This window comes from Trichosurus vulpecula, chromosome 3 (assembly GCF_011100635.1).
Source record: "Trichosurus vulpecula isolate mTriVul1 chromosome 3, mTriVul1.pri, whole genome shotgun sequence".
Lineage (NCBI taxonomy): Eukaryota > Metazoa > Chordata > Mammalia > Diprotodontia > Phalangeridae > Trichosurus > Trichosurus vulpecula.
The window spans coordinates 130,039,822-130,055,981 of NC_050575.1; the positions used below are offsets into that span (position 1 = coordinate 130,039,822).

The 16,160-nt window shown below is 38.8% G+C and overlaps 1 protein-coding gene across 2 annotated transcripts in view; it reads right to left on the reverse strand.

The window, feature by feature from the left end:
- Positions 1-16,160, reverse strand: part of MAPKAP1 (MAPK associated protein 1) — a 343,015-nt gene that overhangs the window by 182,544 nt on the left and 144,311 nt on the right. For both annotated transcript variants that reach the window (XM_036751105.1, XM_036751106.1), the window contains one exon: positions 11,480-11,652. In XM_036751105.1, coding sequence (XP_036607000.1) covers positions 11,480-11,652 — 173 coding nt within the window. The remainder of the gene's footprint in view (positions 1-11,479; positions 11,653-16,160) is intronic.

The window sequence follows — 16,160 nt, forward strand, 5'->3', positions numbered from 1 at the left end:
AAGTCACTGATCTTAGAAAGGCATGGAAAGACATGAATGAAATCATGAAGAGCAAAGTAAGCAAAACCAAGAAAACATCATATATAGTAACAGTAATATTGTTTTAAGAATAACTTAGGGAGCAGAAACAAGAAGATGGCTGGAAAGCATGGACTCACTTAAGGTCTCCCCCAAATCCCTCCAAACACCTGTAAAAAATGGCTCCGAACAAATTCTAGAGGTGCGGAACCCATGAAATAGCAAAAGGAAGCAGGTCTCTAGCCCAGGACATTCTGAATGGTCGCTGGGAAGGGTCTGCTCCCACAGTGGTGCGAGCAGGATGCAGCCTAGTGTGGCCCGCGCCAGGACCAACCAGACTGGGAGTCAGGTGGAGCAGGCCTGAGGGCCATACATCATTGGGCTGTGGCAGATACCAGACTTCTCAAACCACAAACACTAAAGACCACGGAGCAGGTTAGTAGGAAAACTGCTGGATCAGGGGGAGAGGTTACAGCCCCAGCCCTAGGGGTGGCAGAAGTGGTGCTGCTGTGGCGGCAGCAGCAGGAAGTCCTGATTGGCAGTTCTAGGGGGAGGAGGAGCACTACTGTGACAGAGCTTGTGGTGATGGTGGAGTGGAAGTAGCTCTGAAAACAGCAACAGAGTCCCTAAAGCCTGGGACAAAGTACTCTCTACTCTACAAGTAGTCATACCCCAACAAAAAGCTCAAGGGTCAAGTAGATGGCTGGGAACATGAACAGGCAGTGAAAAAGTACAGACTATTGAATCGTTTTTTGGTGACAAAGCAGATCAAAACATACGGCCAGAAGAAGTCAACAAGTCAAAAAGCCTACATCAAAAAAGCCTCCAAGAAAAAAAAATGAATTGGTCTAAGGCCATGGAAGAGCTCAAAAAAGATCTGGAAAAGCAAGTAAGAGAAACAGAGGAAAAACTGGGAAGAGAAATGAGAGTGATGCAAGAAAACCATGAAAAACAAGTCAAGGACTTGCTAAACGAGACCCAAAAAACATACTGAAGAAAATAACACCTTAAAAAATAGACTAACCCCGTGCTTTAGGGGAGCGGAGCCAAGATGGCGGCTAGAAAGCAGGGACTTGCCTAGGGCTCTCCCCCAGGACCCTCCAAACACTGATAAAAAATGGCTCTGAACAAATCATAGAATTTCAGAACAGCAGAAGGAACCAGGGCTCCAGCATAGGACAGCCTAGATGGTCACTGGGTAAGGTCTATTAGGCACAGAGCTGGGAGGGGAGCAGAGCAGAACCAACAAAACCAGAAGCCGGGCATAACAGGCCCTAGCACCCTGAATGAGCAAGCAGAGGCAGTTACCAGACTTCTCAACCCAAAAATACCAAAGACAACAGAGAAGGTTAGTGGGAAAAGCTGTGGGTACAGAGTGAAAGGAGTTCCCAGTTCGGACACCGCCCCAGGGGAACTGCGGGCAGGGGGAGGGGAGGTGCAGCTGCAGAACTATGGTTGCAGTTGCTTCTGGTCCCAGGCCTACCTGGTGGGAGGAATTAAGTGGCAGATCAGAGCTGGAGTGCAGAGCCTGCTTAAAATCTGAGTCAAAGTCCAGGTTGGCGGTTCTTGGGGGAGGAGCAGCGCTGGAGTGGCAGAGCTTGCTGTGTAGAAATAGCTCTGAAAACAACAGCACAAGGCCCCTAAAGCTTGGAACAAAGTACTCTCTACTCTACAAGCAATCATATTCTGACCAAAAACTCAAGGGTCAAGTTAGTTGGCTGGGAGCATGGCCAGGCAGCGAAAACAGACTCAGATTCAAACTCAGACTTTGGAATCTTTCTTTGGTGACACAGAAGACCAAAACATACAGCCAGGAGAAGTCAACAAAATCAAAGAGCCCACATCAAAAGCTTCCAAGAAAAACATGAACTGGTCTTAGGCCATGGAAGAGCTCAAAAAGGATTTGGAAAAGCAAGTGAGAGAAGTAGAGGAAAAATTGGGAAGAGAAATGAGAGGGATGCAAGAAAATCATGAAAAACAAGTCAATGACTTGCTAAAGGAGACCCAAAAAAATAGTGATGAAAACAACACCTTAAAAAACAGACTGATTCAAACAGTAAAAGAGCTCCAAAAAGCCAATGAGGAGAAGAATGCCTTGAAAGGCAGAATTAGCCAAATGGAAAAGGAGGTCCAAAAGACCACTGAAGAAAATACTATCTTAAAAATTAGACTGGAGCAAGTGGAAGCTAGTGACTTTATGAGAAATCAAGATATTATAAAACAGAACCAAAGGAATGAAAAAATGGAAGACAATGTGAAGTATCTCATTGGAAAAACCACTGAGCTGGAAAATAGATCCAGGAGAGAGAATTTAAAAATTATTGGACTACCTGAAAGCCATGATCAAAAAAAGAGCCTAGATATCACCTTTCAAGAAATTATCCAGGAGAGCTGCCCCGATATTCCAGAGCCAGAGGGCAAAGCAGAAATTGAAAGAATCCACAGATCACCTCCTCAAATAGATCCCCAAAAGAAATCTCCTAGGAATATTGTCACCAAATTCCAGAACTCCCAGATGAAGGAGAAAATACTGCAAGCAGGCAGAAAGAAACAATGTGAGTATTGTGGAAACACAATCAGAATAACTCAAGATCTAGCAGCTTCGATATTAAGAGATCATAGGTCTTAAAATATGACATTCCTGAAGTCAAAGGAGCTAGGATTAAAACCAAGAATCACCTACCCAGCAAAACTGAGTATAATGCCCCAAGTCAAAATATGGATTTTCAATAAAATAGAGGACTTTCAAGCTTTTTCAGTGAAAAGACCAGAGCTGAATAGAAAACCTGCTTTTCAAACACAAGAATCAAGAGAAGCATGAAAGGGGAAACAAGAAAGAAAAATCACAAGGGACTTACTAAAGTTGAACTGTTTGTTTACATTCCTACATGGAAAGATGATGTGTGCAATTCCTGAGACCTTTCTCAGTATTAGGGTAGTGGAAGGGAATATATACATACACACATAGACAGAGGGCACAGGGTGAGCTGAATATGAAAGGATGATATCTAAAAAAAAAATAAAATTAAGGGATGAGAATGGAATATATTGAGAGAGGAAGAAAGGGAGAGACAGAATGGGGTAAATTATCTCACATAAAAGTGGCAAGGAAAAGCAGTTCTGCTGGAAGGGAAGAGGGGACAGGTGAGGAGGAATGAGTGAATCTTGCTCTCATCAGATTGGACTTGAGGAGGGAATAACATACACACTCAATTGGGTATCTTACACCACAGGAAAGTAGGGGGAAGGGGATAAAAAGGGGGGATGACAGAAAGGAGGGCAGATGGGGGAGAAGGTAATCAAAAGCAAACACTTTTGAAAAGGGACAGGGTCAAGGGAGAAAACTGAATAAAGGAGGACAGGATAGGATAGAGGGAAATATAGTTAGTCTTTCACAACATGAGTATTGTAGAAGTGTTTTACATAGTAATACATGTGTGGCCTATGTTAAATTGCTTGCCTTCTTCAGGAGGGTGGGTGGGGAGGGAAGAGGGGAGAGAATTTGGAACTCAAAGTTTAAAAATCAGATGCTCAAAAGCAAAAGTTGTTTTTGCATGCAACACGAGATCTACCAGCTTCTACATTAAGGGATCGAAGGGCTTGGAATATGATATTCTAGAGGTCAATGGAACTAGAATTAAAACCAAGAATCACCTACCCAGCAAAACTGAGTATCATGCTCCAAGGCAAAATATAGACTTTCATTAAAATAAAGGCCTTTCCAGCTTTCTCAGTGAAAAGACCAGAGCTGAACAGGAAATTTGACTTTCAAACACAAGAATCAAGAGAAGCATAAAAAGGTAAACAAGAAAGAGAAATCACAAGGGACTTACTAAAGATGAACTGTTTTGTTTACATTCCTACATGGAAAGATGATATGTATAACTCATGAGACCTCAGTATTAGGGTAGCTGAAGGGAATACACACACACACACAGGGCACAGCGTGAGTTGAATATGAAGGGATGATCTCTAAAAAAATAAAATCAAATTAAGGGATGAGAGAGGAATATATTGAGAGAGGGAGAAAGGGAGAAATAGAATGGGGTAAATTATCTCATATAAAAGTGGCAAGAAAAAGCAGTTCTGTTGGAAGGGAAAAGGGGGCAGGTGAGGGGGAATGAGTGAATCTTGCTCTCATCGGATTTGACCTTAGGCGGGAATAACATACACACTCAATTGGGTATCTTACCCCACAGGAAAGGAGGAGGAAGGGGATAAAAAAGGGGGACGATAGAAGGGTGGGCAAATAGGGGGAGGAGGTAATCAAAAGCAAATACTTTTGAAAAGGGACAGGGTCAAGGGAGAAAACTGAATAAAGGAAGACAGGACAGGATGAAGGGAAATATAGTTAGTCTTTCACAACATGAGTATTGAGGAAGGGTTTTGCATAATGTGGCCTATGTTGAATTGCTTGCCTTCTTAGGAAGGGTGGGTAGGGACGGAAGAGGGGAGAGAATTTGGAACTCAAAGTTTTAAAAGCAGATGTTAAAAAAGAAAAAGTTTTTGCATGCAACTAGGAAATAAGATATACAGGCAATGGAGCATAGAAATCTATCTTGCCCTACAAGAAAGTAAGGGAAAAGGGTATGGGGGGAGTGGGGTGACAGATGGGAGGGCTGACTGGGAATGGGGCAATCAGAATATATGCCATCTTGGAGTAGGGGGAAGGTACAAATGGGGATAATATTTGTAACTCAAAATCTTATGGAAATCAATGTTGAAAACTAAAATATTAAATAATAAAATATGAAAAAATAAAAAAAAATGACTTTGAGAGACTAAGTCATTTTGACCAAAAAAAATACAAAAATTATAAATTAATAATATAGAAAGAGAGATGTCATCTCTCTTCTGTGTCTAATGGTAGCTATCTCTAAAGTAGGGGAGGGAAGGAAACAAGGAAAAAAATAATTTATGTGCTAACTTTGTTGTATGTCTGGAGGGAATAGTAAGTTGTACATAACAGATTTGTAGTTTCATGTGCAATCATCTTTTTTACTGTACTGTATTATGTATGAAAATGCTTGTTTTGTCCCCTGAATTGGAAGGCAATGATGTCACTGAGTGAGGAAAAAGAGAGAAATGAAAAAAGGGTGCCAGTTGGAGCCTTGGGGTATACCCTTAGACTCATACCCAAGTTAGAGGGTGGGATATGCATGATGAACTAGCAAAGGAGAATGAGAAGGAGCTACTGAACAGGTAGGAAGATAACTAGGAAAGAAGCGTCTAGAAAACTCAGAGAAGAAAGTATATCCAGGAAGAAAAGGTGGTCAGCAGTGTCAAATGCAATCAAGGAAGAAGAGGATTGGGGGAAAAAGCCATTGAGTTTGGTGGTAAATAGAATGTTAGTACCTTTAGAAAGAACAATTTCAATTAGGAAGTAGAAAGCAAGATTGTAAGATGATTGAGAAGAGAGTGAGAGGAGAGGAGGCTGGGGTACCAAGTATAGAATGTTTCTGGAAGAAATGTGACTGAAAGGGAAGAGAGATGTAAGCTGATAGTTAGCAACGGTGGTCGGAAGTAATGAAGATTTTGGAGGGACGAAGGCAGAAATGAGTTAGCTCTATAGATATCTTTTTTGAAGCTAGTTATTTTCAGACTACTCATTAGAAGGACAAATACTGAATCTGACGATTAAATACTTTAACCATAGAATGAGAAGACAAGATTCAGTGGAAAAGACCCAGTGGGTTTCCCCAGTTGAGAAAGATTGAAGGCAAAAGGAAAAGAGGATAGCAGAAGATGGGATGGATAGTGTCTGGGAAGCAACGAATGTGAGTTTGAACAGACTTCAGGAGATAGTGGAGGATAGAAAGGTCTGTTATGGTGCATGGGGGTCACGAAGAGTTGGACACGACTGAGTAAATGAACAACAACATTTTGATTTTCTAGGCCTTGTCTTTTAATTCCTGTCCAGATAACTACCAGAGATCCTGTTTATAGGACAAGCGATACCATTAGTGCAAAGATGGCTAGAGGTCAGGAGAACTGGATTTAAATTTCAACTTCCACATATCTTTGTGATGTTGGGCAAATCACCGAACTCATCTGAGGCCCAATGATCTTCTCTGTATTATGGGGAACATAATCCTCATAATACCTTTCTCTTAGCATTAATAATGATAACGATGATGACAATAACACCTAACACATACACAGTACACTAAAGTGTGCAAAGCACTTTATAGGTGTTATCTCACTTGATCCTCACAGCAACCCTGTGAGAGGCTGTTATCACCTACATTTTTCAGGTAAGAAAACTAAGGCTGAGAGAGGTTAAGTTACTTTCTTGTGGTCACATAGCTAGTAAGTGTCTGAGGAAGGATTCAAACTCTACCCACTGCTTCACCTAACTGCACTGAAACTAGGGTTGCTGTGCAGAAAGTATAAAACTGAGAGTGTTATATTTGTGAAGTATTGTGCTTATTAGTGACTTTTTATAGGATAACTTAATAAAGCACCATTGGTGACAATGTTAAAATGATCACTAAAAAGCATGATTCACTGGTGATAACTTGCTGAAAGAAAAGCTGATGGCACTTAAATAAATGTGTATAATGAAAGAAAGGATACAGTAACAGAAGTGTGAAGCATACAATAAAAATAATACTTCAAAGATCCATGATTTCATCAGCATGGGAGCTCCCTCCACTGACGCAAATAAAAACACATTTCACACCTGGGAGGGCACTGTTCTGGCTACTAGGCCAGAAAAATCCATCCCCTAATAGTTCTTGCTCTAGAGATGAGCGTCTTCTCACTTAATGCAGCACCAGCCTCACTAACCACTATGCATTCCCTCTCTAGGATGCTGTTTGAAACTCTTCTTATCCAGCAGGATTTAAGGCTCCTGCTTAGGATGAGACATCAAAGAAATGCTTTAACAGTTCCCATTTCTACAGCACTTTCCTTAATATAACCCTGGGAAGTAAATAAATAGTACAAGCATTATTATTACTATTTTCCAGAGGAATAAAATGTGACTTACAAAAAGAAAATTATATTCTCTAATCCAAATGATTGTACCAGGACTGAACGACAGATCTTCAGACTCAATAGGAGGTCCCTATGTCCCAGTGAATTCACTCTACACTGGGGGGAAGAAATGTATGGAGGTAAAGAAAGAATTAAAGGTGGCTGAATAGGATAGGTTGGCTACTCAAATGAATTTGTGAACACATCATTTCAGCAATTACTCCCAATGACTCAGATCACAAATGCAATCACACTTGCTGAATCAACAAAATTTTGTCCACTCGTCTTAAAAGTTCACTACCAAGAATCCATCTAACAAGTCAGAGGCCTTCCTCAATTTATCCTGACATTGCAAAGGTACTCATGGAGTACTGTGCAGTCCACCTGTCATTCCTTCCTCTTGCCACATGGTCAACCAATCTCATCTTCTTATTACAGAATTCCTTAATGATATATTTTACTCCTATTCTTTAAAGTTCCTCCTATTATACGTGTTAACATGCTCACATCCATCATGTACCTTTCCACTGCTGTACATGTGATGCTCATTTTTCCTTCTTCAAAGGCAGTTATCTTCTATGTCTCACTGCTATAAAGTGATACCAATAGAATGTTAATATTGAATAGGTGGACCTTTGCTTTTGTGGAAACTTGGAGAAAGTAAGTATAAGAGTTTTTGCAATTTCCCAAAAGCTATAAAGCCTATCTCTGCCTTTTGTTAAACGCTAGATCCAATTTGTTATATAGCTGTACTATCTGTCCCAGGTATACATATTATTGGACAAGTTCTATATGGTGATGATCCAAATGCATACTGAAATCTAGGAGCAGACATTCTCTCTCCACTTGGACTTATGTGTTTGGAAAGACATGCCAAATTTCTTTGAGTAATCATAGGTCTCCTCAATCCAATGTCACCCACAAACAGGTGTAACTGGAATACTTCACTATCTGAGGAGAATCCATCTTTGAATGGAATTCCATACTGGATTTCACTCATCCTAATTGTGAATATGTTTGGAAGGCATTCCATCTCTTTGTTTTATGTCTCATCTGATTCAGGTCACTGAACAGGCCCATTTCCTCTGGTATATTTTCCAAGGAATCTTAATTTATTTTGATGTACAGTTGAGAGACACCTTGCTGTAAAAGAGCCTATAAAGGAGCAATTTTTTCTATCAAATCAAATGGGTTTTTTTCCCTAATTAACAAACAATGAATGTGAGGTTTTATATTCTCTATATCTTTCTGTGAAATGGTAAAGATATGGCCCATTGCTGAATATCGCTTACAAAGATCTAGTTGTTTCCTACTGATAACCTATATCAAGAATGCTCGTAAAGAGTTCGTAAAGATAGAAGGATGAATATAGGTCAGTAATTATTGATATTCTGTTGGTTGCTTTTTAGATGCAATTAATAAGGTCCAAGATTTTTTTCTATCCCTTTGATATTTCCCTCCCTTTGGATACCCTGTGTATTTGTCCCTCAACACCCTCACAACTATATCACCTCCAGCCCAAGTTACCTCTCTATATATTTGGTTCAATTTAGCTCCATTTCATATTTTTCTTCTCTTTAGTGATATTTCTACCTACACTATAAACCACGTGGGACTATAATATTCAAAAGAAATGGGCCAGATAAGATAAAATTAGAAGGCTCTCTGCACAAAAGCCAGTGTCACTAAGCAATAAAAGCTAAAGACTGCTGAAGGACATTCAAGAAAATGCTACTGCCAAACACCTGAAATACACCAAACACTGTCATTAAGTAGCTGTTCTAACACCAAAACCTATTTTATATAATTTGGGCCTTATTCTCAGACACTTGAAAATATAAGTGTTCCACAAAAATAAAGAGTTCTTATAAAAGCTGGCAACATTTCACTATGAGGTAAAGTGAAGGAGGTTATGAAAATTATAAGGGAAACTTTATATAAGGAGTTCACGTAAACAATAACTATGTAAGGGGCATTAAGGGGGGCAGCATGAGAGGGGGAAAGCGCCCTGGAGTCAGGAGATGGGTTCAAATCGAGTTCTGCTACTCATCACATGTTTGACCTCCAGCAAGTCACTTCACCTAGCTGGGCCTGAATTTTCACTTTCATAAAAACCAGCAATTTGCTTTTTTCAGTGGGAGGTAGGGGAAGCAAGGTACAGAATGCTGCATATACCACGAAATGAGCAGATTATTTAAATTGATTTTGCTTTACTTTAGCAGTGCTCAAGTGTGTGGCATGTTACATCTGGAAATGACTGTGATGTAAAAATAAAAGGCATGAATAATAGTTATAATAAAATGAGCAGGCTGAATTCAAGTATTTCTAAGGTCCATTCCAATTGTAAAGACCATAAGATCTCTTTCCTTTGAAACAGGAAGTACAAAGTATCCAAAATGAGAGACAAAATATACACTGGTAGTCCCAAGGTGCTAAAATAACTAAAAGGTCCTAAGCATTGTTTTTATTAGCTTCTGTAAGAGGTTTAAAGATGTAACATGAAAGAACTGCACAGGAAGAGAAAGGATGGTGGTGGTATGAACTCTATCAATAGAGGCAGTACTCAAAAAGATGAATTCAAGTGTCTTTTGGAGTATCTACATAATGTAGTAGGAAAAAAACTGGGTTTAGTGGCAAAATCTTCATAACTTCAGGCAAATAATTTCTCCTCTCCAGGCTTTAGTTTACTTACCTCTTTAAAAAAAAAAAGAGAAGAAAAGAGAAGGTGGGGTGGAGTGGGGCATGGAACAGATCATCTCTAAGGCCCAGTTCAGCTTTAGCACTATGTTGTCAAACTAACTCCCTTTGTCTATTCCTGGATGAACAGAATAGAAGAGTATAATACCAACACCACAGATCAAAGAGAAAAGCTTTACATGTGTTACATACATTTGTTTTGTCTAATCTCTTGACAAATGATCACTACTGCCTAACCTCATACACCCAACTCCTCTTTAAAACCTTCACTAGTTTGCTCCCATTCAACATCTCCCCCTGCTCACCCCCCATCTCTGTCTGCAGAGATTCTACCCATTCTTCAAGTACCGATCAAAGGCTTTACTTCTCTACCTGCAAAACAGAGACTGAAATGGTTTCTGAAGTCCCTTCCAGCTCTTCATCTGTAATCCTCTTCAGATAACGAGAACAACAACAAAAACCATAATGATAATCACCAAAGTATACAGCTAGACAGGTAGATAGAACACCGGGCCTAGACACAGGAAGTTCTGAATTCAAACCCAGCCTCTGACACCCCCAACTGTGCAGTCCTGGGCACTTAACCTCAGGCTGACTCAATTTCCTGAAATGTAAACTAGGGATAATGCTAGCACCTACTTCCCAGGGTAGTTGTGAGGATCAACTTAAACATTTACAAAGTGCCCAGCAGAGCCTAATACATAGCAGGTGATCAACAAATACTAATTTCCTTTTTCCCTTCCAATCCAAGCCCCACCCCACCCCTCCCCACACACTTACATTCTTATGGAGTTTAAGGTTTACACAATATATTCCTCACAGATCTCACAAAACTTCTTACAGGTATCCTTAAACCAAGTCTAACCCTGCATTCATTAGTACCGTGCTGCCTGCCTCCTTCTCTCCCTCTCTCCCTGTCCCAGAGTGCTTTGGAATTTTTTCCTATCTTATGCAGTGAGTTCTATTTTATGCCAAAGTCCACAGAACTGGAAGGACACAAAGAGATCATCAGTCAAAGTTTCTCATTTTACAGATCAAGAAACTGAGGGCCAGAGAAGTTAAGTAATGTGCCTCAAATCATGCAAGTGCTAAGTGGCAGGGTTTCAAGCAAAGGGTCCTCTAACTCCAAATCTAGGACTCTTTCTACTGTACCATACTGCCTGCTCACCTCATCTTCGGATACCTGAACCCTGAGAAAAGAGTCACATAAGGAAATTGAAGAAAAACTAGCTAGAGAGAAAGCAGCAGGTAGAAGGCCTGGGAATGAATTATTGAGATCTGTGTCTTATGCTCTCCCTCCACTAGACTGTAAAGCTTCCTAAGTGCTGTGATAATACTTAAATATCTGAATCTTACACAAAGAAAATACATGATAAATGTTTGCTGAAATGAAAATAAGCTCATATCTATATATGTATAGTTTTTTATAGTTCACCATATGTGTGTGTGTGTGTGTGTGTGTGTGTATTTTCTTATTTAATGAAATCTTGATGAGTGTAGAGACCTTACAACAAAGTTCATTTGCAATATATAATAATGACAGCATCTGTTTCTACAGTATTTTAAGGTTTACCAAAAGCACTTTCCTCATGGCCATTCTGGAAGGTAGACCACACCAGTGTTATTATTTTCTTCATCTTTCAGAAAACAAAACTAAACCTTAGAGAGGATAAGTGACTTGCATAAGTAGTAAGTTGTATGTGTCCACAAATACTTCTCTGGCTATTCAGAGACTGATCAGAAGAAATTTGGATAGCAAAGCGAAAAAGAAAAGAAAGTAAATTACTTGAGCTTGGGTTCTCGTCCTTCACTTGTATACTGCCAGCAGATTAGGCCGATTAGATCATGCACCTTGGCATGTGCTATGGTCACAACTGTCATTGGTAGGAGTCTGTCTTGGCTTGTGTGCAGTGGGAGGTAGACATCAATTTTTTTGGTTGCAGTGGTCCCTACGTGACCCTGTGGACAAAAGATACCAGATTAGATATATTTGCTAAAGCCAAAAAACATGTAACAATCACTCCTAACACGAGTTTTTAGCCATTATCAAAAAGTATGTTTTTTACATCACAGGCTAAAACACAGTCAAAGTTACTATAACTGAACACACACACATACACATACACACACACACACACACACACACTATTTTATAAGAAATATTTACATATAGGCAAGACTAAAAAATAGGGCAGTTAGAAAGCCATAAACAACCTATATGTCCAAAACCTGAGGAAGAGTTGAATAAAATTGTGGCATATCTATATAACGGAATTTTATTGGATCATTAGTACATGTATTTTGAATAGTCGCTATATCCTTTTTCCTCTCTGCTAGAACTGAATGAGATGAAACTGAGTAAGAATAAACATAAAGGCCTATAGTTGGATTGAAAAAGCAATTCACAAGTGCCAGAGGGGTAAGGAACACTTAGACAGTTGCTAACATGACCTCTGGCTACATTAAGAAAGGTGAAGTTTATGACAAGAGCATTGTCAAAATGAACAGCTTTGAAAGACTGAAGAACTCTGATCAATGCAAGGACCAGCCATGATTCCAGAGGATCAATGAGCAAGAATGATAAAAAGGTTGTGGACACAAGGAGCAGAATGAGACAAATTTCTGGATGTGGCCATTGTAGGAATTTGTTTTGACTGACTATATGTATTTGGTACGAGAGTTTTGTTTTTCCTTCTTTCTCAATGGGGAGCAGGGAAGGGAATTGAGAGGGAGAGAAAATAAATGTTTATTCACTGAAAAAAATTTAATTAAAAACAAAAAAAAATGTGCAGGAATGCTTATTCTAGGAATAAGAAGACTATAGTCTTACTATACTGTGCCCAACTGAGATCACACCTATAGTATTTTGTTCATTTCTGGTTGATATCTTAGTTCCTAAATTCCCTATACATCAGCCCTGATATATAACCTCCTCCACTTTTCTCACTGGAATTCTGTTCACATCTTCAAAACTATGTTTTTTTCCCTTTATGTCTCTTTATTTTTTTAGATTCTTATACATTCTGCTACTCTCTTTCACTTGACTAGATTGTTTAATCCATCCACATTTATGTTTATCATTGTTAAGAATTGAGTTTTCCTCCAATTATTTTGCGTGTGGTATGTTGCTGTATGTCTCTTTTTCTCTTCTGAGTCAGTACTTTTGTCTCTATGATTAGTTTTGCTATTATTATCCCTATTTTGCTAGTCTCTTCTCACAAATTCTCCCCAATTGTATTCCTTTTTATCTTTTTTATTTATCTGGGTCTAACTCTCTTCTTACTCTTCGTTCTCTCCTTGATTAGCTAAGGTAAGGTTGAAGTTCAAAATCTTCCTTCCCTTGATTTCTCTTGTTCATCTCTTAATTTCTTTTTTTTTTCCTTTAATTTGCCCTTCTCTTTATTTTTCTTTTCTTCTACTCTTTTCTGAATTCTCAAATTCATGTGCATGCCTATACTGGGTTCTTCTTTTCTTCCAGGAATTCCAGTAAAGCTTATGAGAAATTTAATTTTCTTTGAGACTCTGCTTATAGAGGATGTGGATGATATTACTGTCTTCTGAGTTTGTGTCTTGCACATCACTGGCGGCATAATGTTTATCATTTGTTCCATTTACTCATTTTTCTAGGTTGTTTTCATGAGTTGGAACTTCATGTTGGGGCCACGTACTGTTTTCTTCCGGAAATAATGGGGTCTTTTTGGTTATTGTCCCATACTATCTGGGTAATGTACATAGTGCTCTTCAAGGACCTCAGAAGCATGTGGACAGAGTACTATACCTTGGTGACTGGGCCGTCTAATCCAGAGTACATCCTGAGAGCTGTCTTCGATTCCAAAACCTGGAGGCTTCTGACCCAACTCTCACATCAGAGAGACACAGCTTCAGTCATCCTTGGCTAGGGCCTACTCTAAGATCCTGTCTCCCTTCCACCTTGGCATACAGTTTCAAGTTCTAGGCTTACTTGGTCCCCTAGCTGGAAGGATTCAGTCAGAATTGCCCTAGAGTCAATATTTTCCAATGCCCACAGGCTTCTGGATATTTCTTGGCAAAAGCTGTGGTTTCTCCTTGATCATTTCTTCATCTAGTGCTTTTCTTTGAATCCTCACCATAGCAGCTGTGAGGACAACTGGATTATTCTGCTTCTATTCCCTACGTTATCTTAAGGATCATCCTGTCATGTTCCCTTTTTCAATCCTGCTTCTCTTCTGTTGAAGTTCCATCTTTTTCACTGATAACCAAGCCCTGAAGGATATTAATTTGAGATGCAGCGTAAGCTGCAACTTTTAAACATTTATTATTACTCTTATGTGTACATGTACATATACACACATGTGTATACACACATATATGTATATACATACACATACATACACATACCATTTCTCATAATAAATTAAAAAAAAAACCCTAGGTTATCCAAATCGACATACTCTTTGCAGCTGAAAATCTATTTCCTGGCTTTTTGCAAAATTTATTATTTACTATTGAAATTGTAAAATTCAACCACTACATGTAGTTTCAAAAGTGGTATTTTTATCTGGTGGTGACCTGAACATTCATAGAATCAATTCCTTGTGTGTATTAGCAGGATCATACGTCTCTAAGGATCATACGTCTATAATAAGCCATTTAGTTTAATCCCCTGATTGTATAGATAAGGAAACTGACACAGAGAAGGTTAACTAATTTGACTTGGGTGACAGAGCTAGTGTCTGAGATGATATTTTAATGCATGTCTTCCTACTCAAAGTTCAATGCCCTATCCATTATGCCATACTGTCTCCTGAATTTAAAAGTTCTAGGCAATTTTCTTGTATATATGTATTTGCAGTATGGCATCCTTAAGTTATCTCTGCGTACCCTGTCTTTTAAAGCTGATACATTTTTTTCCTCTGTTGTGAAACTTTCTACAACTTTTGTATTCTATGTTCCCATTCTGTTCTCTCTTCTGTCAGAGCCTCTACTTCTTTACTGATGCTATTATGTCTTTTAAATTATTTCAAATTTAAAACAATGCTCTTTGTATTTATAAACTTTAGATTTAGAACTCTGGTTTCCTACATAACTTAATTCCTAACACTTTCCTTTAAATTTTGTATTTCTCTTTTGAACACTTATGGATTTTTGCCTTGTTGGTTTTTGGCCTCTGAGGAATCTCCAGAATTCTTTTATTTATCTGATAGTTCTGATTGATTTTTCTTCACAGTATAATATTTCTTTATAGAATCCTGCTCTAAGTTTTTACTCATTTTCTTCCAGTCTTCAAGAGCTCTTTGTTGGTTTACACTGATTGTGAACCAGATTTTTGGTTCTGATGTTCTCCCTTGGCCTTACAGTCTTTTGTTGTATTATCAGTCATTTGTCATTGATTTCTATCTTTACTCTCTGGCCCTTCCCACTGCTGTATAGACACCTCAGTCTAGATATCTTCAGGCTCCTCCCAAGTTTATGTGTACCCAGCCTGAATCCCTGACCTGGGAAAAAAAAAAAAAACTCCTGGTGGAGAAGTATGGTCCTAGATGAGCTTTCATTTGACTCTTCCTCATAGACAGGAACCTTCTTCTTTCTGTGGGCTCCACTCTATGTTCTTCTGCCTGTTTTCTTTGCCCTTTCTTTCTCATGAACAGAAGCAGTAATATTTCTTATGAGAGGGAACTGAGAAATTTAGGAGTCACTGTGAGGGGAAAACAGGGCAGGCAGAAGCTGAGAGGTTCAATTTGCAACTGGACTTCAAGCACAAATGTACAAAATTGTTTTTACTCGTAGTAGGTTGGGGTTGGAGACAATGAGTGGTAGGTTACAGATTTAAATTATCTGATACAATTTCATGACATTTAAAAATTTTTGAGTGTTATTTCTGTTTTGTGAATTCAGCTTCGGTTTCTCCATATCTGGTACATAACTCATTTTCTGAGATTTAGGGGTTATATAAGTTTAAGAATACAAACTCCTCTGCTACCTTAGTAATCATATGATCCCTCCAAACCATTTTTTTTTAAACTTAACATAATCTAAAGATGCTTTGTGGCTGCAAATCAATAGAATACTGCCATCTCAGAACAACCAAAGCTTAAGGTAGTTCAAAGAGCAAAGGAAACATGAATGGCTGGTCTAGGTAGGTTACAACATACAACTTCCAGCAATGGGCTAGATGGTCTCAATCCTATGATCTTATAACTTACACTCAAGAAATTATGTAAAAGAGAGAAGATACATGATGAAAATAATAGACAGTAAAATCTAAAGATGGGCCACCCAACTAGTATCCACAAAATATTAAGAACCAAAGAAAAGGATCCAACATATTGAGTAGTTTCTCTACAAAGAATTAGTGGAATCACACAGGGCACATACCTACATAAATGAGAAAACAAATTTAAGGAAAAAATGAGAAAGAGAAACACTATAAACAAAATCCCCCAAAACCATATAATAGAAAAAGGGATCAGAAGGGAACTCAGAAGCAA